Raw genomic sequence first — 26,289 nt, 5'->3', positions numbered from 1 at the left:
TTGCAAGTCCCTAGATGCCCATTTTCAATGTCCATGGTCAGTGCAAATCCGCTGGAGGACTCAAACACACCATTGCAATCACCATCAACACTTACTATGCCCTATGGCTGATGCAGTGTCTCTGGGCCTGAGTCACTAGGGATCACTATTCTACTTTATTCGCATGCAATGCAGTTACTAATATCAGCGGTGACATGCAGGGGCGTTTCTAGAGAGGAGGGGATCAGTGTGCAGTCTCCGACACGGGCCCCCTCCTCTCTGTCCAGCAGCTGGCAGCACACTGAGCTGTGCGCGGCCAGCGCCGAAGTTATAGACTCTGGGCACTAGAGTGCGCCCAGAGGTTATAGAGTATGTGCAGGTCATTGGTAAAATGGCTGCAGCGGCCATTTTCCCTGTACTGCGCATGCGCAAACGATGGGAAAATGTCCACAGCGGCCATTATCCAGTTGTTTTTACAGCACCGGATGCCCGCTCCGACGTGGGACTCCGGAGAGGTAAGTATTACTATGGGTGCAGGGTGTGCGGTGCGGGGCACTTCCTGTCAATCGTGGTTCCGAACGCAGCAACTGGCTTGCGCACGCACATTGCGATGCATATGCATGAACAGTGCGTATAAGTAACTGCACTGACCTTTCTCTAAGCATGGCATCTGTGGCTTACAGCTCTGCATTTGAGCATGTAGCTGCATTTACTGACTCGCTGGTGACACTCCCATAACATGCCCATGAGACGGCATTTTTTTAAATCACTTCAGGTCATCTCCTGATTTTTCAATTACTTCAGGGCACCTTTCCACCTCCAGTTCAAATGGGAGCAGCGGGCTCTGCGTGCACTTAGTAGTACGCACACGTTGTAGGGGCTTCTAGGATGGTTCCTGGATGCACAGTCACAAATAATCATTCAACTGCGCAAACATGGACACTGCGTCCACCTCTGAATCAGGCCCTTAAGGGCCTACACACATAGGGATGTGCTCACAATCCCATGATGTGTGATATGTGGCCCCATTCACAGTCTAGCTGTGAACTACAGCATAAAAAAAATCTGCTTGTTTTACTGCATATTGCTGTGGTGTCACTAGGAAGGTGCAGGGGTTTGGGGCCGCACCAGGTGACACCATCCCTTAAGCAAATGCAGGGTAGGGGGTTCCATTTGCCCAAAAACTTTTTACAGGCCAGTAGCTGAAATCATGACCACAATAGCTACAGTATATTGTACAGTATAATATGATTTACTAGAGCTATAACATGCAGTATAAGGAACTGTGTAGAACTGAGCACACTATTAGGGCACCAGACCAGACTATAGCTTGTTAAGTGCTCATTATACCTCCTGAATGGTTTGGCCACACTTATAAAATGAAGCATATGGAAACCCAAAGGATAGTGGATTTCAGCTGTCGGTAAAACCTTAGCTGCTAAAACCTGGCACTAGACAACCACTGGCTATATACTTATATTTAGTGTGATATAGCTGTATACAATGATCAATCAATAGATTATGTGAGCATCACCATGTGAGCATCATTTTAATGCCAGTAGCCACCTGGCAGTACATAGTAATTACTATAAAGAAAGGAAGAAAAAAAAAACCTGTGCTGCAATGGTGAGAATCCCCCTTGAAGAAATCCTGCATTTGCCCTGGCATGATCCGAGGGGTTCACACCAAGATAGCAGAGCTGCAGTGGTGATGGATGATGCTCAAATGCACACGTCATCAACACTGGGTGAGGCTGGGGGCTTCCCAGCAGCTCCCAGAGCACTGGGCAAGCCCCCATCATGACAATGCCTGGGAATGCCCCCGAAATGGCACAAATTATGGCATGGCCTCACGGGGACATGACCATTCCCCATTTTGCAAGCATGGAGTTTGGAGGTGCCACACTGGGTGTTACCACCCACTGTGACGCCTCTGGCATATTGTTTATTGTTTAATTTTCAATTCCATATAAGCATTTTATAAACAGAAGGGGCATGCACAAGTAAGTGTAGAACCTCACCTGAAGATGCATCTCCAGATACTCCTCCTAGGAGGCATATCTGTTGCAGTTCACGATGCCCTGATGTAAAGGAATGTGCTGAGGATAAGGATCATCAGGCATATCTTTGCCAGTAAAAAAAATAAATAAAAAAATACATAATACATAAATAAAGATGTAACTAGCACCACTGCTATAGCCTCAACTTGTTACTAGTAAACCATGGGAACTACAAGCATGGGATCCCAAATGGCAACCAGTAATAGGCTATGCCAGACTGGACACTACTAGACTCACAATGAGTCGCAATGTAAGTCCCAGCATGGTCACTACGGGAAATTTCCCAGGACAAGTCTGCCCTGTAACTAGGGGTGTGTGAGCACTGCCGTCGCACAGGGCGCAGAACCTCGCTGCCCCACAGCCTCTGCATTGTCTTGTAGGATGCCTGGATTGACATCCCGCCACCAGTAGTGCTACAGCAGAGCCGCCCGGAGCTTCCTAATGACACTCCAGGTATTCATACTGCAGCCTGAGGAGCTGCCCTGTATGATCTTAGGACCAGAGGTGGTTTTCGGGGTGGTTTTAGGGGTCAGCCCACTCCTAGGCACAATATTATTGGCCGCGTCCTCCCCCCTTCTTCACAACTACCCTCTTAAAAGTAATAACTAGGCGCAGAACATATGACTAAAAGAAGGTACAACTATGCCAAATTAGTGCAGCTCCTTATCTAGTAACTTGTACCCAATGTTACTAAAGATATAACTAAGAAATGGGAAATGGTGATTTACTAAACCGCCAATAGGAGCACAATAAATTCAATTGCGCTTACGTAAAAATATCACATTTAATCTTATTTATAAAATTAATTTGTCTGCTTATTTGTTTATTTCTTTGTCTGTCTGTCTGTCCGTTTACGCATTTGGACACCCCTGCACCGATTAGAATGAAACCAATGTAAGGCGGTCCAACTGGATCCTGGCCAGGTTTTAGGGGATTTATGGTACCAGTCGGACTTCCCGTTGGTGTAAGCTGGGTAGAGCTTTGTCCCGGGGAGCTTGTTCTGAGTCTTCCACTGGATGGATATGGACGAATACTTCACAGAACGGTAACACTGGATCCCAAAAGACATACTAGGGGGTTGAGGTCCCGGGGAGACCACCTGTTGGTGTACACTGGGCAGAACTTTGACCTGGGGATGCTGGGAAGAACTTTGAACTGGGGAGCCTATTCTGGGCCTTCCACCAGATGGATTTGGATGAAAACTTCAAAGGGGTGGCAGTTGGTCTGGGATACCTCATGGAGTGGTTGGGGTACCGGTCGGACCTCGCAGGCAGAGTGCACCGGGCAGAAATTTGACCCAGGGAGCCTGTTCTGGGCCTTCCACAGGATGGATTTGGACAACATCACATATTTTGGATGACAACTTCACAAAGTGGTAACATGAGATCCCAGACGATATTCTAGGGGGTTGAGGTCCCTGTCGCACATCCTGTTGGTATACAGTGGGCAGAACTTTTACCCGGTAGCCTATTCTGGGCCTTCCACTGGATGGATTTGGATGAAAACTTCACATAGGGGTGGTAATTGTTCTGGGATGCCTAATGGAGTGGTTGGGGTCCCGGTCGGACCTCACGGCGGAGTGCACTGGGCAAAACTTTGACCCAGGAAACCTGTTCTGGGCCTTTCACTGGATGGATTTGGACAGCATCACATAATAAAACTGAATTACTTGATTATTTAAATACGGGCAACGCTGGGTACTTTAGCTAGTAAGTAACACATTAAAGATAAACAAACATAAGCACATCACACTGACATAATTATATTAAATAGATATCAGCACATAAAAAACACATATTAATACTTCCAATTAGAGAAGATTAAATGATAATCTCTACTGCATATACTCATAGATACCAATAAAGCAGCAAATAGTTCTTCCAGAAAGTGCTTTTAGAAGTCAAAAACAATGGGTGATTTGGGGCACATTTGTCATCATGAGCTATTACTTTCACTCATCAATTTATTTAAGGAGTTTACCAGAACTACTAAGTTATTGCCACAGATCCAGGTTTATTTTGACATACAAATGTGCCCTGATCCACAAGTTAGAAACCTCTGCTCTATGATATCTCTTTCACAAGACTGACAAACAATGTGGCTAAAACATAATACAGAATCATATGATGACAGATGAACTTTAAATAAATGTTTCTATACAGATGTATAAAAAAAAGTCTCTTTATATAAGAAGAGAACCTACATTAATGATATGCAGCTTCCGAGTTATGTAATCAGGAAAGAATTTCTCTTCAGTGATTTTCACAACAAGATCTCCAAATTTCTCTGTTTCTTCTTCCATTGTTGGCCAGTACTGAGCACACTTGTTCTACAATGCAGAATATAAGTCATATGAAGTTGCAACTTACTTACCATGCCCATATGCCAATGATGACAGTAATACATTGTATGATGGATACACATATTTATGTGTAATACTTCGTATTGTGACTCAACAAGCACAGACAGGTTAACACCTCTAAGGTCAAACTCATGGTCTATCTATGCAGAAGCTTTTTATTGTGATTTGTGTCACAAAAGTGTTTCTCCACAATATACTGTACTTTTTGTCAGACACCCCTGTAGCTATTAAATGACATAGGAAATTAGGGGGACATCGTGACTTCCTTTATTTAATGTACTATATATTTTTTTCCATTTTCCAAATCTACGGAATTATCATCTGAGGATGGCGTAAACCAACGGGGTCAAACTCCAAAGAGCTTTGATTTTTGGAGTTTGGTACCTAGGGGTCAGATTGTAGTCCCCATTGATAATGATGGGGACAGCGATCTGCACTGTCTTTTGCAGGACATTTGTGCTAAATCTCCTGCGTTAGGCTGTTAGTACATAATGGTGATACATAAATTATGCAGAAACTGTAGTTTCTACATAATTTTATGAAAAACCACTTTGAGCGGCCCTTAAATCTGATATCAGATTAATTGGACTTAAATGTCTTAAATTATTTACATTTCAATAAATACTGAAAAATTGGGGGCACTCTAAATCTTTTGATAAGTAGATTGTGTGTGAAGATAGATAGATAGATAGATAGATTCAGGGTCATAACTACAAGGAAGATGCTCCCCCTTCAGCTCTAGGCCCATAGCAATTGCACCCCTTGCACCTATGGTAGTGATGCCCATGGATGGATGGATGGATGGATGGATGGATGGATGGATGGATGGATAGATAGATAGATAGATAGATAGTGCACAGTTGGGGGCTGCGGTGTTTCTGTAGAGTGAGGTTGGAGGGTGAGCTGAGGATATTGGGGATGGGGATATTGGTATACATTGGGGATGGCAATATTGCTGTATTGTGATGGTGGTGTGGTAGCATTAGTGTAGAGCTGGAGAGGTAAAATTGCTGTAACATGTGGGAGTTCAGCAGTATTGCCATAATGCGGGGAAGGTGTTACTATATTGGGGAGAGGTGAGATGTTCTTGGCCTATCTCTTGTTGATATGACCTACAACATGGGGCCACTTTCAGAATTTTTCCCGTGCCACTATAAATTCCCAATCTGATTAGACAAATCAGTCATTTTATACAAGGTTTTAGTAACTACTACTGCAGAAATAAATATGAAAAAATCTTATGTAATATCACATACCCGATTCCCCTCCTCGCAGCGTGTCACCATTATGATAATTGTTGACTTCTGTTCCCAGATCATTCTCCAGAAATCATTCATAGTTTCTTCCTTTGGACCTATATGTGTTTTACAAGTTATCATGTAGTAGAGCTAAACTATTTTATATACAGTAATATAACTTCAACTAATTGGAAACCTTTAGCTGGCATGTAGCTTACCTTGGGCAGCAATGTATTTCCTTGGTTCTTTAAATCCCTGATCAAAAATAAAACCAACAATGAATAAATAATCACTTGGTTTTGTGTTTTAAGTGAACTAAACAAAACTTCCAAAAAAGACCTAAACATGAAAGAGAAAGTGCAAACAGCTGTGTCATTTACAGCATGAAATGTTACAAAATGTGTTACTGTGTCTGTGGTCACTGAAATATCATATCAGAACAGACTAGCGCTGCTGAATTGATCCACTGGTTTTCCTTACATTAATGTAGCTTGCATTGATGTAGTCTGAGCCAGGCTCTCCGTGTATCTCAGATAAGACCACTCGGTTGTCATCATCTGCAAAATGAATACGCATTTGTGATTAGGCATAAAAAAAGAAAAATATATGTATAATATTATTTATATATATATATATATATATACATACATACACAGTGCAATACGGACCGGCACTCTCCTTCAGTGATACATCAACTCCGATGCCCTCAGGAAGAAAATCATGTAAACTACCGGCACAAACAAGATGCGGCACTCGGAGATTTTGTGAAAGCAATAAGTTTGTATTACATCATATTTTAAGTATCCACCTACGTTTCGGGACACACCTGTCCCTTTGTCAAGGCAAACACGATGGAATGCCTTGAGAAAGAGACAGGAGTGTCCCGAAACGTTGGTGGATACTTCAAATATGATGTAATACAAACTTATTGCTTTCACAAAATCTCTGAGTGCCGCAGCTTGTTTGTGCCGGTAGTTTATATATATACATATATATAAAACATCCAAGGGCGGCACTCCCAATAATAGCAGAAGAAACATCCATGTTCCCTCCAGTAAGGTCCAACATCATTCGACCCCAATATAAATCTCATCAGGCGGCACTCTGATTAAATCATCAACTCGACACAGGAGTGTGAAAATACAGTACACCGACATTTCGGAGCTGTTTATTGCTCCATCACTCCTGTGTCGAGTTGTTGATTTAATCAGAGTGCCGCCTAACAGGATTTATATATGTGTATATATATATATATATATATTTATATATATATATACAGTAAACAAAATTGGGCACTCACCATTCAGTAGAAAAATGCTTTAATAGCTCATGAATATCATGAGCTATTAAAGCATTTTTCTACTGAATGGTGAGTGCCCAATTTTGTTTACTGGATTCTGGACTTTATTGTCCTTAATGTGTGCATCCTATCTGGATTGATTTATATATATATATATATATATATATATATATAAAGAAAAGCAAGTTAAAACTTTAAAAATGCAGCACCCTTGAAATCACTTGTTTCACACAATAATATATCATTAAAATTAAATCCAGATTCTTTCGAGTTTCTTACAGATTCTCATATGTAATGTAAAACTATCCCTTTCACTTACAAGGCAAAATATCAATATAGCGGTTTTTGGGCTGGTTGCAAGGCATTCTGGCTTCTTTGATGGGAAATTTACTGAACACACGAGGAATGCTCTGGAAGAGAAAACAATAACATCATACAAATTATAGCATTTTTTTTTACTATTTTATTTAATTTGTGGCAGGTTTTTCTCTGGCTTTAAACGTCTATTACTAACTCAATCAAATAGGTACATCCAATTAGATGCAAGCTGGTGCAAGTTGGTTAGTGCGAGCCATTTTAACGGCAAACTCACACTGCAAAGTGCAGTTGCAATCAAATTCCAAACTCGCATTTTTTTACAAGAGGAAATTCCAAATTTTATGTGCTCACCCCCTGTGAGTGTGAGATGGTAGGGAAAATCTTTCAGTGCAGAACCCATTGGATGGCTCCCTTAATGACTAGTTAGGCTTTTAGAAGTTTTCACTTAGCTTAATTGGCCCAATACTATAATTACATGTCATTTTTGATTGTTTAAAAAAATGGACTCAAAATACCTCTCTAATGAACTTTTTCATTAGTTTAGGCACCTCAAATGTAATTACAGTAATTTTTTAAATGAAAATAACTTTTTTATTATTTTTTACACTTTAATTTTTGAAAAGAGAAAGTGACGTCAAGTTAACACAAAGGCCCTCATTCAGAGCCGTACGATCTGAGCAGAGCGCACGCTCTGAATGAGGGCCGTCCTCCATAACTATGGAGCGTCCTCCTGGATGCTCGTATAGCTGTGGGTCACCACCCACAGCCTATACGAGCGTGCAGTTTGATGGCCGCGATGGTCTTGACCATCGCGACCATCGAAACTGCGAGCCGGAGCCTGCGGTTGAGGTTTTCAACCGCAAGGCCCGGAGTGATTTTGGCTCTATCAGAGCCAAAATCACTCCCACTGACATCACTAGTGATGTCAGTGGGCCGGCTTCTGACGGTAGGCGTTCCCTTGGGAATCAATCAACATCGACAGCACGCCCCCTTTGATCAGACACAACGAGCGAAGGAAAGTCCTTCGCTCGTCACGTCTGGCGCATGCGCACGACGGGGCTCCCTCCGTCATGCGCATGCTCAGTGCAGAACATCGACCCACTTGCGAGCGGACAGCCGCTCGCGAGTGGGTCTGAATCAGGCCCAAAATCCCTTTTTTTTCAACTTTTTTGTATTTTTCATTTAATTCGTTTGGGATTAAACAAAAAAAATGCGCTTTTCATAATTTTTTTTCATTTTTCAAAAAGTGCACAAATAAGTCAATTATCAACATTTAATCTCCAGTATTTTCCTTATGCCAGGGGTTCCCAAAATCAGTCCTTGAAGCATGCTAACAGTCCAGGTATTAAATATATACATGCTTGTCCATAGATTGTATAATCAAACTGACTGAGGTACTAATGAAGTCACCTGTGCTTAAGTTTGAATATCCTAAATACCTGGACTGTTAGGGTGCAGAGAATGGAAACCACTGCCTTATGCTCACTAAAGGCGCATACAACGATTTTCTTTCAGATTTTCTGTCAGATTTTTTGTAATGTAATGAACGATTTTTTGAACGATGAACGAATAATGTTCCTTCCCTTATTGAAAATCATTATGTTGGACAGTCTGAAAGGGACGATGAACGATAACTACAAACGGGAGCGTGCTTGAACGATTATCGTACATCGTTATAACTCAGAAACTGAACGATTTTTTTGAACGATTGAACGATAATGATGTCGTTAACGAGAGATCGTTCAAAAAATCGTTACGTGTGTATGCACCTTAAGAGCCTTCTGTATGATTCTGCTAAAGAAATTGTCACTTTTTGGGGTCCAGGATGGTTTCCCCACTTTTTCATACCCTTCACCCAAGTCGCATGCTATAGAAACTTTGTACACCCTCCCCGTGAGTAGGGCGACTTGGCATTTGCAATTGGATTGCGCGTTTCTCAGGAACGAGTATTCGTGCAAAGTGTGTGAGTTTCATTAAACAAACCTAGACTTGCAAACTCGCAACTAATTGGATCGACCCCAAAATCACTTAAAAGGGTTTTTGACAGTCAGATTTATTTTATTAAATCAGATTTACAGAGTAAATATTTACTTTTTAGCAACTAACAGATGGAATGTACATTCATGTATGCAACAGAAACTTGCCTACACTTTGTGACAAATACTTTCTATGTGGTACTTATTGGAAAAATACATGTTAAAAAAAAGAGCTCTGTGGCACTGTTACTGTATGTACTGTAGATCAGCCTATGATGAAGTTGACTGACGTCAGTGAAACAAGTTTAATCATCCATTGTTATTTTGGAATTTCTCCTTTCAAGTCCTCCTCTCGGCACTCAGCTCTCTGGTTAAGGCTGATAGTAAATACATCTTTTGCTCCATTAACATAGAGCTCAGACTTCCATTAAGTCTGGTGTAAGCAATCTGCATTGAGCTACAAACATACAGGAATACCCACACACGGGTGTATCTAGGGATCCAAACGCCCCTGGCAATGTACTGGACTGGCGCCCCCCTACCCCACCCCTATGCAGTGCCCCCAGTAATAATCCCCTCTATGCTGCATTGCCCCCAGTAATAGCACCCCTATACAGTGGCCCCAGTAGTAGTCCCCCCTATACAGTGCCCCCAGTAGTAGACCCCAGTAGTAGTCCCCCTATACAGTGCCCCCAGTAGTCGACCCCAGTAGCAGTCCCTCCTATACAGTGCCCCCAGTAGTAGCCCCCCTATACAGTGCCCCCAGTAGTAGTTCCCCTTATACAGTACACCCAGTAATAGTCCCCTGTAGTAGTTACCACTATACAGTGCCTCCAGTAGTAGTCTCCCCTATACAATACCCCCAGTAGTAGTCCCCCCTATAAAGTGCCCCCAGTAGTGGCCACCCCCCATAAATTGCCCCCCGTAGTGGCCACTCCTATACAGTGCCCCCAGTAGCGGGCATCCCCCCATAAAGTGCCCCCAGTAGTGGCCACCCCCTATTTCAGTGACCTCCCCTGTAGTGCCATGCTTACACACACACACAAAGAACCCAAAAAAAATCAACTTACCAGATCCCCGCTCCTGACGCGACCGCAGCTGTCCATTCTAAGTCCCGGCCCGCTCTTCTCCTGCATGGGAGAGACGTCATGACGTATGACGTCTCTCCAATCACATGCTGTGGGGGGAGCCGGAACACGGAGCTCATGAGTGAGCTCCAGCCGGCTCCTTCCACGGATGACGCAGCAGCAAATGAGAGTCTGTCTGACTCTCATTGGCTGGCTGCTGTTACAAACACACAGACGTCGTGTGCTTGTAAACTGTTTAGGGCAGACCGCTCTCACTGCGGTCTGCCCTACACTTGTGGGGCTGGGGGACTTGTCCACCCCTTGGCTGCTGGTGGCACTGCCGGACGGCGCGCCCCCTTTGGTCGGCGCCCCTGGAGAGTGCTATCCTGGCCAATGGGTAGATATGCCCTTGCCCACACAGGTGCACAATTGGACCATTACCCATTGTTCTATTTATTTAAACAGTTAATTGCTGCAGTAGGCAAGTCTAAGGGATAAGTGTGTCCTTAGCAGTACCTTTCAGTTAATGGTGTATGGTAGGAAAGTTTTGATTACCAAAGAAAGAGATCTTGCCGACCATGTCAGCATTATAACTTTAAACATGATGGTATAGCATCATGTTTAAAGTTATATTGCCGACATGGTTGAAATGTTTCAAATTACATTACTAGCATGTCTGTATTTTGTGGTCGACATTATACTGTTGACAGTTCATACTGAACCCAACCAAGTGACTGTATAGGGGTGTTCCTCTCACATAGATGCATGCAGCTCTTCATATGATGAAAATACACATTGCAATTCTGCATCAGTCTCCATAATTAGAGGCAGAAAAAGGTGCACTAATCGGCAGGGAAATACATTAAAAGTACAGCAATTTAATTAGATAAGTCATTCAAATTAGAGATGTGCGCCAACCACCGTGTTTTGGTTTTGGATATGTATTAACTTCGTGTTTTGGTTTTGGCAACACCGCCCTCACAGGTTTTGGTTCTGTATTTTTTTCAAAATATTACAAAAACTGCTAAAATCACATCATTTGGTCCTGTTTTTGTAACTACAATATTATTAACCTCAATAACATTAATTTCCAGTCAGTTTTGACCACCTCACAGCTCACAATATTGTTTTAATCCAGTTTAGGACAAAAGGTTGCATCAAGCTAGCTGGCTGACTAAGCTCTGTGACAGTAGTGGGTGGCACAAACACATAGCAGTTCAACTTCCAGCATGGCACATCTAGGAAATAGAGTGGCACTGCTGTGGCAGACAGGATGGTAGCTTAATAAACTATACAACCCCATATTAGAAACCAAGAATGTTTTCATTAATCAAGAACTAGATCAGAGGCCCGAGGGATTGGAGTATCTATGTAGTGGAAGGCAGGGGAAAGAAGGAAGGATTGATTTGTTTGTACATTTAAGCTCATTTTTTGATTTCAAAGCAAATTTATGAGAGAGGAGGGGAGAGCAGTTATAATTATAAGAAAAAGCATATCGGGTTTTTAAAAAACAAGCATCCAAAATCTCAATAATTGATTGATTAATTATTATAACTGGATGAACATATCCCATGTTTTGACCACAAAATCAACTTGGTGGTTCAAATATTTTTTTTTATTAAAGGGGCATGCAGGAGATGCTGTCTGCAGTGGCAGACAGGATGGCAGTTAATAATAAACTAATGGAGGTGGATTATGTGGTGGAAAATAAATTGATTGATTAATTGAGTAACTGATTGATTAATAATTATTTTATTACTGCTATAGAAAAACAAAGCAGAGAAGTGGAAAATGCTATAAAAAAACCCACCCAAAATGGATGAAAGTGGTGCATTAATTGATTGATTCATTGATTAATTAATAATTGATTAAGAAAATTCAATTTAAGGCCATAAAAAGATTACATTGTTGATAGCCAAGGATTCCTCACAAGAAATGTAATAGTTGCACTGCAGAGCAGCTTACTGGTCAGCAGGTCCTGCTTCCTAAAATTACAGGGAACAAAACATGTAGGATTCCACTGTAATTTAACAACCAGTCCTGATTTTAAATATAGGGGATGAAAAATGCGTAGGGGTCCCCCTATATTAAAAACCAGCACCGGACCCAAACCGACCAGGGTGTAATGCCAATCCAGGAGACCTTATCAACTGACGGGCCACTTTGGACACTCCCATGACCTGCCAGCCAATCAGAGGCCACTTTACATATAGCTGACGCTCATTGGCTGGCGGCTATATGTAAAGCGGCCTCTGGCTGGTGGGCCATGGGAGTGTCCAAAGTGGCCCGTCAGCTGGCATTCACAAAGTATTGGTATGTGTGACAACACATACCAGTACTTGTCCGTATGGCTTCAGATCACGCGGTTTGTTATTTTGCCAAGTACGGGGATGCTACAGAGAGCAGCACGAGGATGGAGGTGAGCATCACATGTTTATTCCAGGTACACTCATTGGATTCTACATGGGAGAAGTGGATAGATCAGCTGGCAGTAGGTATGTATGTGTGAATGGGATAGGTAGGTATGTTATACCCCTTTTACACCGGAGCTAAAACCTGGGTTATTGCAGGGTTAACCCGAGCAGCTCCTTGGTGTAAAAGGGGTGAGGGTTGGATTGCCAAGTCAAGTGACCCGGCAATCCAACCCAGGTAAATAGCTGGGTTTAACACGGGAGTAACCCTGCTCTGTGAACGGCGCACTCCGGGTCTTGATGACCTGCAGTGCGCCGCAAGCCGGCCGATTGGTCCAGCTTCAGTGGCGCTTGGAGATGACGTCATCTCCAAGCGTCCACTTTCACGCCGGAAAAGCCGGGTCTATGCAGACCCGACTGCGGTGTGAGCGGCGCCGACTTGGGAATATCCCGAGTCAGCGCTGGCTAAATTCCGGGTCTGATCCGGATAGGAACCCTGTTCCAACTCTGGGTCAGATCTAGAATTTTGGTGGAAAAGAGGTATAATAAAGCTGTACTATATACGGTGTGTGTTCTGTCTTTTTTAGCTATTTTACAGTTGGGGTACGGTTGTCGGCCACCTGCTGGCACTTGTAGTTCCACAAGTGCCAAAGGGCAGGCATTCTGGCACCTGTAGTTCCACTGTAAAATACAATAGTTTGGAAGTGTTAAACACATTATTACCCCTGTACCCACCGCTCCTGGGGTGCGGGGAAGAGCCCCAGGCTTCAGCCTAAGCCTGGGGTTTTAGGAGAGGGGGGGCCTTTCATGGGGCGTCCCAACCTCTCCTGAGATCCCCGGCTTGTGCTGACCGGCTTGGGGTGCGAATGCTTTGGCCATGGATACCTGGTGATAGGGTCTCCTGGCTGTGACATTACACCCCGGTCAGTTTGGGTCCGGTGCTGGTTTTAGATATCGGGGGACCCGTATGCATGTTATTTCCCCCTATATTTAAAACCAGGTCTGGCCCTGCAGCCAGGTGCTGGTTCCTAAAGTACGGGGAAAACCTACACGTTTTTTCCCCCGTAATTTTAGAAACCAGGACTGGCTGAGCAGTCCGTGGCTGGTAATTTCTTCTGGGGGGGACCCCATGTAATTTATTTTTTTTAAATTAACCCTTAACATTAAAAATAACAAACAAGCAGCCTGCACATATTTCACTGATATGTGCAGGCTGCTTGTTCGGGAGGGAAAGTCGGGCAAGGAACTCGAGGCTTCAACACGGACAGGATTGATCAATTACACCATCAAACAACTCGATCTTGTCAAAACCGCGAGCTTGGTAAATTCCCGATTTTTTAAGTTTTTGATCAATCCTATCCGAGTTTAAAAACGGGACAAATCGGGACCAACACGAACTTTAGTAAATTTACCCCACAGCACTTATATGCACGTGAACAAAAAACATACTGCTGGACAGAGCACATACATTGTACAAACAATAGAAGAAAATATTTAAAAAAAAAAACTTTTTAAATTTGCAACTCAGCTGACACTGCGTGAAGTAAGAGCGCTAATATGTACATGAATGCACCCAGCCTGACATTACATGGGAGGCATGCCATGCAGGCACGTCCCCAAATAACATCACTTAGGGGGTGTAGCCTAGTGGGCGCTTTAGACGAATGCGGCATAGGGCGCGGCTACCCCTGGAGCCGGACCTGTTTATAGAAACAGAGAACATAAGAAGCATTTATATACAGTAAATAGACAATAATAATAATATTTTATAGTACAATAAGCCAGCATTTTCCTAAAAAAATAAAGTGTTTCAAGTACAAAACTTAATGAAGGAACTTACAGGCGAGTGATATACCCATGAAATAGTTTCCAAGCAGTTGTGGTGGGAACTCATAAGGGTAATTCAGTCAATTGTGATCTGCGGTTGGGATATGTAACTGCAGATAATTACAGGAGAGCAAAATTGCACATCTTACTGTGCACTTCTACGGAATGTGAGCTAAAATTAGCAATGTTGTAATATGTCGCCATACTAGCATTCCCATGCAGTTTCACTGGAACATTGCCATATTTTCAGATAATTAAATTCCCCCCATACAGTAAATTAATAAGATTGCCTGGGATGAACACATTTCCATTAACACAACAATTTTGTTGATGGAGATGGGATGATCTGCTGTTGTCTTCATTGTCTTACATGCATGCAACATGCCTACAACATGAGTAAGTCTCCATAGTCTTACATGCATCTTACATGCATACAACATGATTGTTCTCACTAATCTGTTGTGGTTGTTCTCACAGTACGAGTTAGTTGCTAGCATTTCATGGAGCATCCATTGTGTCCAGTGGCGGAACTCCCGGAGACAATGGAGTCAGTTGCCGCCGGGCACCACACCTGGCTCCATTGTCACCCGGGTGTCGGCCGTTCCACCTACTGGCTTCAGTTCTAACGAGTAGTAGAGGAGCCGCTGAGCTGAGAGCCGATCAGCATCAGCGGCGCTCCTCCTCCGGCTCCACCACGGCTTTATCAGATGCATACTATTGAGTCAGACTGACTCATTACAGTATGCCCAGGCCAGATGCTAACAAAGAAGGAGTATGCTGGCATGGTCCGGCCATAGGAGGGAAGGTCCCCAAAGGCAGAACATCCACAGTTGCAACAGGGGCCCTGGAGCAGCCTGCACCTCCGGGAAAAAACGGGGGTCTGGTACGCGAGGCCACGCACCCATATGTGAGGCCACGCCCCTATCCGCAAGGCCACGCCCCTTATTTATCAGTGTTGTACAGGTCCCTGCCCGCTCCTGGTGCAAGCTGAGGAAGGGACGCCACTGCAGGTAAGTGTGCTGGTGCTGCCAGGGAGAGGTGCCAATGTGTGCTGCAAGGGGGAACAGTAAGCTGTTGGGGGGGTTATGATGGGGAACTAAGCTGTGAGGGGAGGACTGTGAGCTATGAGGGGGTTAGTGCCTGCTATGATGGGGTCATGATCTGGGGGGGGAGCAGTGCTCTATGAGAGGGAGGTAGGCTGTGAGGGGCTCAGTGTGTGCAATAAGGGGGTTGTAAGCTTTGGAGGGGATCAGTAAGTGCTGCAAGTGGGTGGGCAGTGAACTTTGAGGGGGAGGTGAGATGTTAGGGAGTCAGTGTGTGTTATAAGGGGGCAGTGAGTACTGCAAGGAGGGACAGTGGTCTATAAGGGGGTATAATCTGTGTGTGATGGTTGCAGTTAGTGTTCTGTTGGGGCAGTGAGCTGTGAAGGGTGCTGTGAGATGAGAGTAGGTAAGTGTGTGCTGCAAGGGGGCAGTGTGAAATGGAGGGAAATGAAATGGTAGAAAAAAATACAGAGCTAGTATATACACACAGTGGGCTAAGCCCTGTCACGGAGCTTGTATAATACACACAGTGGGCTAAGCCCTGTCACAGAGCTTGTATAATACACACAGTGGGCTAAGCCCTGTCACGGAGCTTGTATAATACACATAGTGGGCTAAGCCCTGTAACGGAGTTTGTCTAATACACACAGTGGGCTATGCCCTGTCACGGAGCTTGTTTAATACACACAGTGGGCTATGCCCAGTCACAGAGCACACACAGTGGGCTTATGCCCACTGTCCAGTAAAGTCACAGAGGTTTTTTTTCATATTATAAATGCCAGTGGCAAGAACACTGCCTACTCTCTCTAACTCTAGTCTCACTCGATTCTCTCTATTCTCTCTAACACTAGCACTAACTAACTAAGCGTGACTTCTGTCCGACACAGTCACGCGAAATGGCGCCGTCTGCCGGGCACCGTGTCTTTTATAGAGGTCGAACGTCACCCAGGTCTCGCGAGAATCCGACGCTGGCCTGGTGATGTTCGGCCTCGAGGTGAATCAGAGTCAGACGGGAACACTCGAACTTGCACTTCGGGTGGACTCGGATTCCACCTGTTCGGAGCGGTTGGATTCCTCAGAATCCGAACCGCTCACCTCTAGTAAAAATATGCTAATTTCCAGAATATGTAGTGCTTTTTACCAGAAATTTCTTGTTATATTTAAAGGTTCAAACATGTTATGATTGGTGCAGATCAGACAAACAGTTTTTGAATAGACATTAGAATGCAGCTAGTTTTCTTCTACATAGTGTAGTCTTATGTGTGCAAGTAGTAATATGCCCATTAAATTGTAAATTTAGGGACATCATTAGGCCCAACATCTGGCTCATTGTCATATCAGGAAATTACAAATGTAATTTGTGTTGCATTTATTACACTATTTGTGTCACACAGTGTAATAAATACAAGCTAAATTAAATTGGTAATCTCCTGGGTCCACAGTTTTTCTTTTGCGTAGTAGGCCCACCACTTGCTAGTTCTGCTACTGCACTGCCTGTTATCTCTCCCTGTCACCCACTGATTCTCCCTGTCACTATCTGCTTGTCACCTTCTTGCCTCTCTTTGTCTACCTCTTGCCTCTCCCTATCACCCTCTAGCTATCCTTGTCACCCACTGCACTTTGAGCTTGGAGGAGGGTGGCCCAAAGCAAATTTTTGCACCTGGGCCCACCACTCACAAGTTCCGCCACTGCGTGGACGTCACGTATGGTGACCGCCTGCGACCCTGTACCTGCCCCTTCTGAGTAGCCGAGATTCCGACACACTGCTGCAACTTACTTGGCACCGGCGGCTGGCTGCGGGGAGAAAGAGTGGCCGGGTTCCGGGAGAGAGTCTCTGTGGACTGTGGCACTGCAGACAGGCAGTATAAAACATTATAAGTCTGTCTCAGTGCCTGTCAAGTGCAAGCCCTATGAGGGTGGGGTGGGGTCGTCGTGGGGTGTAGGACTCAGTGGGAGGGATTATATATTTAAAAAGCACATATTTTATCACTCAGTCATGTTAGGGGGGGGTATAGTTAAAGATCATATCTCTTATCACTCTGCAAGTGCCATGTTAAATTATTTAACATGACAGAATGATAAAACATATGCTCAAATCTCCCCCCCCCCTAACATTACAGAGTGATAAAACATATCATGCGGCAGCATTGGAGGGGCACCTCTTCCTTTGCCCACAATATATTCACCCCACTTAAGGCTATTTTATAAGTGTTTTTGTGTATATAATAATTAGATTGATAGATATGCACCATATTTATTTTCCCTATTTTTATAGGGGGGGCACCAAATTATAACTTGCCTCCGGGCGTCTGTGATGAACTTATGCCACTGATTGTGTCTATTTAGGTAAGAAGGTACTGTAGATGTGTGTGATTCCTCGCTCCAAATCCCTACCATGACCATTAATTATACCTGGAACTCATCAAGAAACAGCCTCCCTTCATCTGCATTTTTCCTTTTATATGTCTCAAGGAGTTGTTCTACTGGAATGGGCTCAATGTTCAATAGTTGATTCTCATCTACACAAGACAAAAAGTTCAAATATAACAATTTCTACTTCCGTTATATAACTTGACTTTTCTAGAGCCGTGTACATAAGTCTATATTATTTACATTGGTTTAAGAGTCTCATTTAGAAAATGTGATTGAATAATCATGTCAAATATAGCATTAGAAAAATGATATTTGTACAATGTGTTATTTGTTTTTTTCACTATTCTCACTTTTGGTAGTTTAATCTTAATTTCTATAGTGCTTGTTCATTAGTGAATATTGGCTGACTACTACAAAGTCATGTAGACACAAGTCATTAATAAACTAACTCCTGAATGCACTGGCACTACAAGTAACAAACATTTCATATACATTATACAACAAATAATAGTTCAGGGCATACATTCTCATTTACATTACTATTTCTGCAAATAACCAAAAAAAATGGCATTACCATTTAAAAAAAAACATTTTTCTAGTTACATTCAATTTTGCCGACAACCATCTTAATTAAATAAAATTATAAAATAACAATGATACAATTAATGACTATACCTTGGGAGGTGAGTGGGATGATGTCTTCGCTGTTGCTGAGATAAAAAGAAAGCGTTTAATTAGGGTCTCAAATAAAAGAAGAAATGCATATAAGCCATATATAAAAGATAGACTGAAAAAGGCTGACATTGCCATAAACATTTATTACATTTATTTTTTAACTGCTGACATGTTAATGGGTGTACATATGACTGGTTGACAGGCAATGGGTGAAAGGGAGAGGGGATATTCAGTGGGTGACAGGGAGAAAGTTATAGGGAGAGGTGACAGGCAGTAGTGACAGGGAAAAGCAGTGGGTGAGAGGGAGAGGTGACAGATAGTGGGTGACAAGGAGAGGGAGGGGCAGTGGGTGACAAGGAAAGGTTGATAAGTAGAGGTGACAGGCAGTGGGTGACTTGGAGATACAGTGAGTGCCCGACACATTATACCACACTGTAGTGCCCCCCACATTCTGTCACACTGTAGTTCCCCACACATTATGCCAATTATAGTGCCCACACATTATGCTACACTGTAGTCCCCACACATTATGCCACCTGTAGTGCCCACACATTATGCTACACTGTAGTCCCCACACATTATGCCACCTGTAGTGCCCACACATTATGCCACCTCTAGTGCCCACACATTATGCCACCTGTAGTGCCCACACATTATGTCACATTGTAGGGCCCACACATTGTGCCACACTGTAGTCCCCACACATTATGCCACCTCTAGTGTCCATACATTATGCTACACTGTAGTCCCCACACATTATGCCACCTGTAGTGCCCACACATTATGCCACCTCTAGTGCCCACACATTAAGTTGCATTGTAGACCTACACATTATCAAACACTGTAGTCCCCACACATTATGTCACCTCTAATGCCCACACATTATGCTACACTGTAGTCCCCACACATTCTGTCACTTGTAGTGCCCACACATTATGCCACCTACAGTGCCCACACATTATGCCACATGTAGTGCCCACATATTATGCTACACTGTAGTGCCCATACATTATGCCACACTGTAGTCCCAACACATTATACCACTGCAGTGCCCACAAATTATGTTAACTCTGGTGCCCACATATTATGCTACCTGTAGTGCCCACACGCTATGCTACACTGTAGTCCCCACACACTATGCTACATGGTAGTGCCCCCACATTATGTCACATTGTAGTGCTCCCATATTGTGCCACACTGTAGTCCCCACACATGATGCCACACTGTAGTCCCCACACATTATGCCACCTCTAGTGTCCACACATTATGCTACACTGTAGTCCCCACACATTATGCCACCTGTAATGCCCACACATTATGCCACCTGTAGTGCCCACACATTATGTCACATTGTAGTGCCCACACATTATGCCACCTCTAAAGCCCACACATTATGCTACACTGTAGTCCCCACACATTATGTCACATGTAGTGCCCACACATTATGCTACACTGTAGTGCCCACATATTATGCTTCACTGTAGTGCCCACACATTATGTCACATGTAGTGCCCACACATTATGCTACACTGTAGTGCCCACATATTATGCTTCACTGTAGTGCCCATACATTATGCCACACTGCAGTCCCCACACATTATACCTCTGCAGTGCCCACACATTATGCTACCTGTGGTGCCCACACATTATGCCACCTGTAGTGACCACACATTATGCTACACTGTAGTGCCCCACACATTCTTTCACATTGTAGTTCCCCACACATTATGCCACACTATAGTGCCCCACACATTATGCCAACTGTAGTGCACCCACATTATGCGACATGGTAGTGCCCCCACATTATGTCTTATTGTAGTGCCCACACATTGTGCCACACTGTAATCCCCACACATTATGCCACACTGTAGTCCCCACACATTATGCCACCTCTAGTATAGCATACATTATGCTACACTGTAGTACCCACACATTATGCCACTTGTAGTGCCCCCACATTATGCCACCTCTAGTGCCCACACATTAAGTCGCATTGTAGTCCCCACACATTATGAAACACTGTAGTCCCCACACATTATGCCACCTGTAGTGCCCACACATTATGCCACCTGTAGTGCCCACACATTATGCTACACTGTAGTCCCCACACATTATGCCACACTAATGCCCACACATTATGCCACACTGTAGTACCCACACATTATACCACTTCAGTGCCCACACATTGTGCTACCTGTACTGCCCAAACATGATGCCACCTGTAGTGCCCACACATTAATCCACCTGTAGTGCCCACACATTATGTCACATTGTAGTGCCCACACATTATGCCACACCGCAGTCCTCACACATTGGGCTACACTGTAGTCCCCACACATTATGCCACCTCTAAAGCCCACACATTATGCTACACTGTAGTCCCCACACATTATGCCACCTGTAGTGCTCACACATTATGCTACACTGTAGTGCCCACACATTGCTACCCTGTAGTGCCCACACATTATGCCACCCTGTAGTGCCCATACATTATGCCACCTTTACTGCCCACACATTATGCTACACTGTAGTGCCCACACATTATTCCACACTGTAATGCCCACACATTATTCCACACTGCTTGACCCACACATTTTACCACTTCAGTGCCCACACATTATGCTACCTGTAGTGCCCAAACACGATGCCACCTGTAGTGCCCACACATTAAGCCACCTATAGTGCCCACACAATATGCCATCTCTAGTGCCCACACATTATTCTACACTGTAGCCCCACACATTATGCCACCTGTAGTGCTCACACATTATGTCAAACTGTAGTGCCCACACATTTTTCCACACTATAGTCCCCACACATTATACCACTGCAGTGTCCACACATTATGCCACCTGTAGTGCCCACACATTAAGCCACCTCTAGTCCCCACACATTATGCTACACTGTAGTACCCACACATTATGCCACCTGTATTCCCCACACATAATGCCACACTGTAGTACCCACACATTATGCCACCTGTAGTGCCTACACATTGTACTCACCAGCAGCATCCTCATGCAGCCGGCAGAGCAGCAATCACAGCCTCACAATGAGTCACACCCATGAGGTAAGAGAAGTATGTGATGGGCTCCTCCAATCAAACTTCAGCACGTGCTCCTCTGACCCCACTGCAGAAACTACTGGGATTTATTACCCAGTAGCGCACTGCAGTGCTGAGCCTGACTGCACTGTGCCCTGGTCCTCTCTGTGTGTACCTGCTGGCCTGCTCAGTCACAGCCTTGATGACTGCCCAGCAAGCAGCTGCACTGCAGCCTGCCATTTACAAATGGCACCAAGCAGTGTGGAACACAATATTGCGGCGGGCCCTGGTGCAGTGCACCAGCTGAACAGTTGGTACTTCCGCCCCTGATAGATTAGATTACATACACCCAGCAATGGTCTGGCATTGTTAGCATGGTTATGTCTCACTAGGGAGTGTCGTGAGTCGCTGGTGCGTGGCCTCGAGATCTGCTCCATCTCTCTGCATGCTGGCCGAGCAGCTCCATTGCTCGGCCAGTCTTTCAAAAGGCTAGAGTGGCCCATCTCAGCATCAGTCCTTCTAGCATTTGCCTGAAGGGCCAGATGGCCAATCCAGCCCTGCATACATCCAAATACTATGTAAATATAACATACGAGCCCAATAAAAAAAAGACCAACACAAAAAAAATTGTTTAGTTGCCAAAGGTATTTGAGGGTATTTTGGGTTTGCTGAATAAAAAAATTAATGTAGGGCCTGATTCAGAGCCGAACGCTCTGACCAGAGCGCTCGCTCTGAATCAGTGCCCTCCTACTTGAAAATGGAGCGGCCTCCTGGCCGCTCGCATAGCTGTGGGTGACCACCCACAGCATATGCGAGCGGCCAAAAAGATGGTCATGATGGTCAAGACCATCGCGACCATCGGGCTTGCGACGAGACCCTGTGGTAGGGTCTCGCTGACGCAAACCCAGGAGTGATTTTGGCTCTATCAGAGCCAAAATCACTCCCACTGACATCATTACTGATGTCAGTGGGGCCGGCTTCAGATGGTAGGCGTTCCCATGGGAACGCCTCCGTCTGGCAGCCACGCCCCCGGCACGCCCACCAAAGGGGGCGTGCTGTCACTCACCATCGACAGCATGCCCCCTCTGGTGCGAGACCCAGAGGGACGTATTCCTCATCGCTCGCCGGGTCTCGCGCATGCGCACGACGGAACTCCCTCCGTCGTGCGCATGCGCATTCGCCCAACATCGACCCGCTTGCGAGTGTCCTTTGCTCGCGAGCGGGTCTGAATGACCCCCGTAGTTTCTTTCAAATTGGCTATAGTTCTTCAGAAAATGGATACCCTCATGTAATAGGGAACTTAGACATAACGTGCGCATATGGGAAACTATTGGAACATTCTAGAAGATGAAATGCAAATATTCTAGGTATTTAACCACGATCGTTCTAGTTTATGCCCCCTTCATATATAAGTGATCGGCCAATCAGCAGTCAGTTTACTGTTGTCTACTGTGATTTTCTTGTTTCTCGTCCGTGTATCACAATAATAAGAGCTAATCTAGCAAAACCGATGCCATATTCGGAATCAGCACCAGAAAGTTACCCCAAAGTTGCTCTAATATGATTGGCAATATAATAATAATAATAATAATAATAATAATAATAATAATAATAATAATAATATTATGTATATACAATAGAACTTTTCTACTAAGGGACTCAAATTGCTTAAATGAGTGTTGATCATTGTAATAATAAACTCAACAAGTAGATATCGATAAACAACTATACATGATAAATTACACAAAACAGTGTAAGCCTAAATTTTTATTTGAACAATGAATCTAGCAGGAATCACTTTGCAACACACGTCTACCACTACAAATTGATGAGGTTTTGAGGTATATTACTAATATACTAATATTCAGTTATTATTCTTGCAAGATATTTTTACTATAGTATGTGCATTTAATTGAGCTGGTTTCCTATAGCTTGTATATACAACAGTATCTATTTTTTGTATATTTATATTATAGCCGTTCATACTGGTAAATACACAAAACAGTGTAAACCTAAATTTTCATTTGAACAATGAATCAGCCTTTTAATGATTACATTTTGCTTGGTTATCAGCTTTCTTTATATCTGGTGATGGGTCACATGTTCTTCTGGTCATCAGCCAACACTGACAAGTTGACGTTATTCACTAGCACCACCAACCAGGTGGAAAGTACCATTGCCATCATGCGCTTCTCATATGGTTTCCCATGAAAATATAAGGTAGGTGTTTTAGGGGCATATTCGATTAGCCACAGTAAAACATTTTTTTACCTGGGCTGTAATTAAGGCAGCTATAATGCCTAATTTTTACTTAATACAGCTAAGCGCACTCCCGATTCCTGCAAAATTAAATTGGAAAAACAACTTGCCCGGTAATTGTGTCTGTTAATAGCCATGTTAAGTGTATAGAAAAGTAGGTATGAAATTTACATAATTTGTTAGTTTTTGCTAATCTAAACTTCAAGCAGTTTATTCACCGGTCTTGAATTGCTTACATTTCAATAAAAACTGGAAAAATGGGGGTGTTCTAAAAGGTAGGGTATATATGATGCCACCGTATGCTGAACTTGATTGAGATTTGGGAATAGAGTTATACCTCTTTTCCACCAAAAACCCGGGTCCGACCTGGGCTTTCAAACATGGTTCCTACCCAGGTCAGACACCGTTTACACAGCACCATCGATCTGGGTTATTCTCAGGTCAGCCCCATTCACACTGAACCTGAGTCTGCCCTGCTAGACCTGTTGTGGGGTCATAAAAAGTGCGAGGTGACTGCTCCACAGCCGCCAATCAGCTCATTTTAGACATGACCCAGGTCGGATAACCCGGGTTGCGCCGTTTACACTGCATCATTACTCAGGTCCATCCTGGGTCCAACCCTGGTAGCTACCTGGGTTGGATTGCAGGGTCACTTGACCTGGGTTATTTTTCAGGGACCCTTTTACACAGCTGTGAGCCGGGTAGACCCAGCAAAAACCCAGCTTTTGGCCCTGGTGTAAAAGGGGTATTAGATAGTAACTGTGTGGACAAACATGTTGCAAAGCAAAGGGTATAAATGCACACATTATTTTTGCATGTTGGGTACTTACTGACTGCTTTTGCATTTAGTCCATAAAAGCTGCACAGCTTTATTTTTACCCAGCAATTTAGATTTCAGTTTGGACACACGACTCCCAAATCTAAATCTCTGCACAATTTACATCTGCCCCACCTGTAGTGCATGAAGTATCAGCCCTCTGCTTACTGATAGTGTCCAGTTGAGGCTAAATGCACAATATTTAATGTGAACAGAATAACATTTATACCTATAGCCAACTGCACCTGAGTATTTAAACATACAAATACAATTATCCCAGGGCAATACTCAATGGTAAGCACTTTGCACATGATTAAGGGGATTGAATGACCCAGCACACCCAACTGGCGCTCATTATTTTAGGAAGTGCAACTGCTTAGAATCTCAGTAAGATTTATATTAAATAAATAATTCAAACCACAAATAAAAATAAATAGTGCATCATAGTCTAAAGAGAAGCAGTTGGATCAAAATGTAACAAAATAATATATTTAATGCAAATGAAATTACCAATGAAAGAGCAACACCGTTGCAACAGTTTCAAACAATAAATAAAAGGAAAGAACCGCGCTCTGTCAGTCAGTCAGTGCTTATAAAAATTATACCAAATGAAATAGTAAACAGTGTTGCTTATTAAAATCTAAATTGAATACAATGTTGCAAGGGATCGAGCAAATAGAATAAAATATTGCACATATAACGGAGCATACACAAGGTCAGATTGTCAGATCTGTCAGATGAACGATTGAACGATTTGAACGATTTTACCAAAGATTTGAATGATTTGAACTATTGAACTATTTTTGACTGCATTAAAATGAATGGAATCGTCCAAGTCTGACTGCACACACATCAGATGTCAGATATCGTTATCTGACCATCGGGAACGCGCATCGTTCATCGTCCATCGTTCAGGCATGTCAGATATGTCAGATTTTCCTTCAGATATGAACGATTGAACGATTTTTTAAATCGTTATCGTTCAGATCTGAAGGAAAATCTGACCGTGTGTATGCACCATAAGACACAATAAATATAGGCAATAATATTAGGAAATATTCAAGTAATTGAAACAAATTGTTCCCTTTCTCTGTCCATTTAAATTAATGTCCAGAATATTAAAAAGTTAAAGGGGCAGAGAAGTACTGTTCATATCCTGCACAAAGTGCACTATGGACAGCAGATATATAATGATAATATTCCTTAGGTATAATGTGTAGTTTCTCACACTCGTGCTGCACAATAATTCCGGTATGCTTTCCGATTAACTCAGCCTGTGTAGTATTGGGAGTTAATAGTCCAGATGGCAGTATTATACCTTGCTCGTCAGTTTCCAATATTAGCACTTCGACCTGGTGAGACTGCTGTCTCTCCCATATAGTGTGCAGCCGCTGCTGGATGAGCTGGTTTTTGTGTTGGTAAATAGAGGCGATATAGGATGTTTAGTCCACAGTCACAGCCGACGGCTTCCACATTTGTGCTGTGTATTACGGTGACAGGTAAAACGGCTGGATCCCTGCTCAAACAAGTAGTCACAGAATG

At 43.5% G+C, this 26,289-nt stretch overlaps 1 protein-coding gene across 1 annotated transcript in view; it reads right to left on the bottom strand.

Annotated features, from left to right (window-relative positions):
- The window catches only part of PTPRC (protein tyrosine phosphatase receptor type C), a 244,437-nt gene that overhangs the window by 30,871 nt on the left and 187,277 nt on the right, over positions 1 to 26,289 (bottom strand). Inside the window, exons 21-27 of the mRNA XM_088474077.1 lie at positions 18,629 to 18,663; positions 17,993 to 18,099; positions 7,258 to 7,348; positions 6,119 to 6,195; positions 5,857 to 5,893; positions 5,657 to 5,754; positions 4,242 to 4,367 (exon numbers count right to left, since the gene is read on the bottom strand). Coding sequence (XP_088330203.1) covers positions 4,242 to 4,367; positions 5,657 to 5,754; positions 5,857 to 5,893; positions 6,119 to 6,195; positions 7,258 to 7,348; positions 17,993 to 18,099; positions 18,629 to 18,663 — 571 coding nt within the window. The remainder of the gene's footprint in view (positions 1 to 4,241; positions 4,368 to 5,656; positions 5,755 to 5,856; positions 5,894 to 6,118; positions 6,196 to 7,257; positions 7,349 to 17,992; positions 18,100 to 18,628; positions 18,664 to 26,289) is intronic.

The sequence above is a fragment of the Taudactylus pleione genome, unplaced genomic scaffold, assembly GCF_031769625.1.
Source record: "Taudactylus pleione unplaced genomic scaffold, aTauple2 ptg000146l, whole genome shotgun sequence".
Lineage (NCBI taxonomy): Eukaryota > Metazoa > Chordata > Amphibia > Anura > Myobatrachidae > Taudactylus > Taudactylus pleione.
The sequence above is the reverse complement of the archived record's forward strand: the minus strand, read 5'-3'. Positions and strand labels throughout refer to the sequence as shown.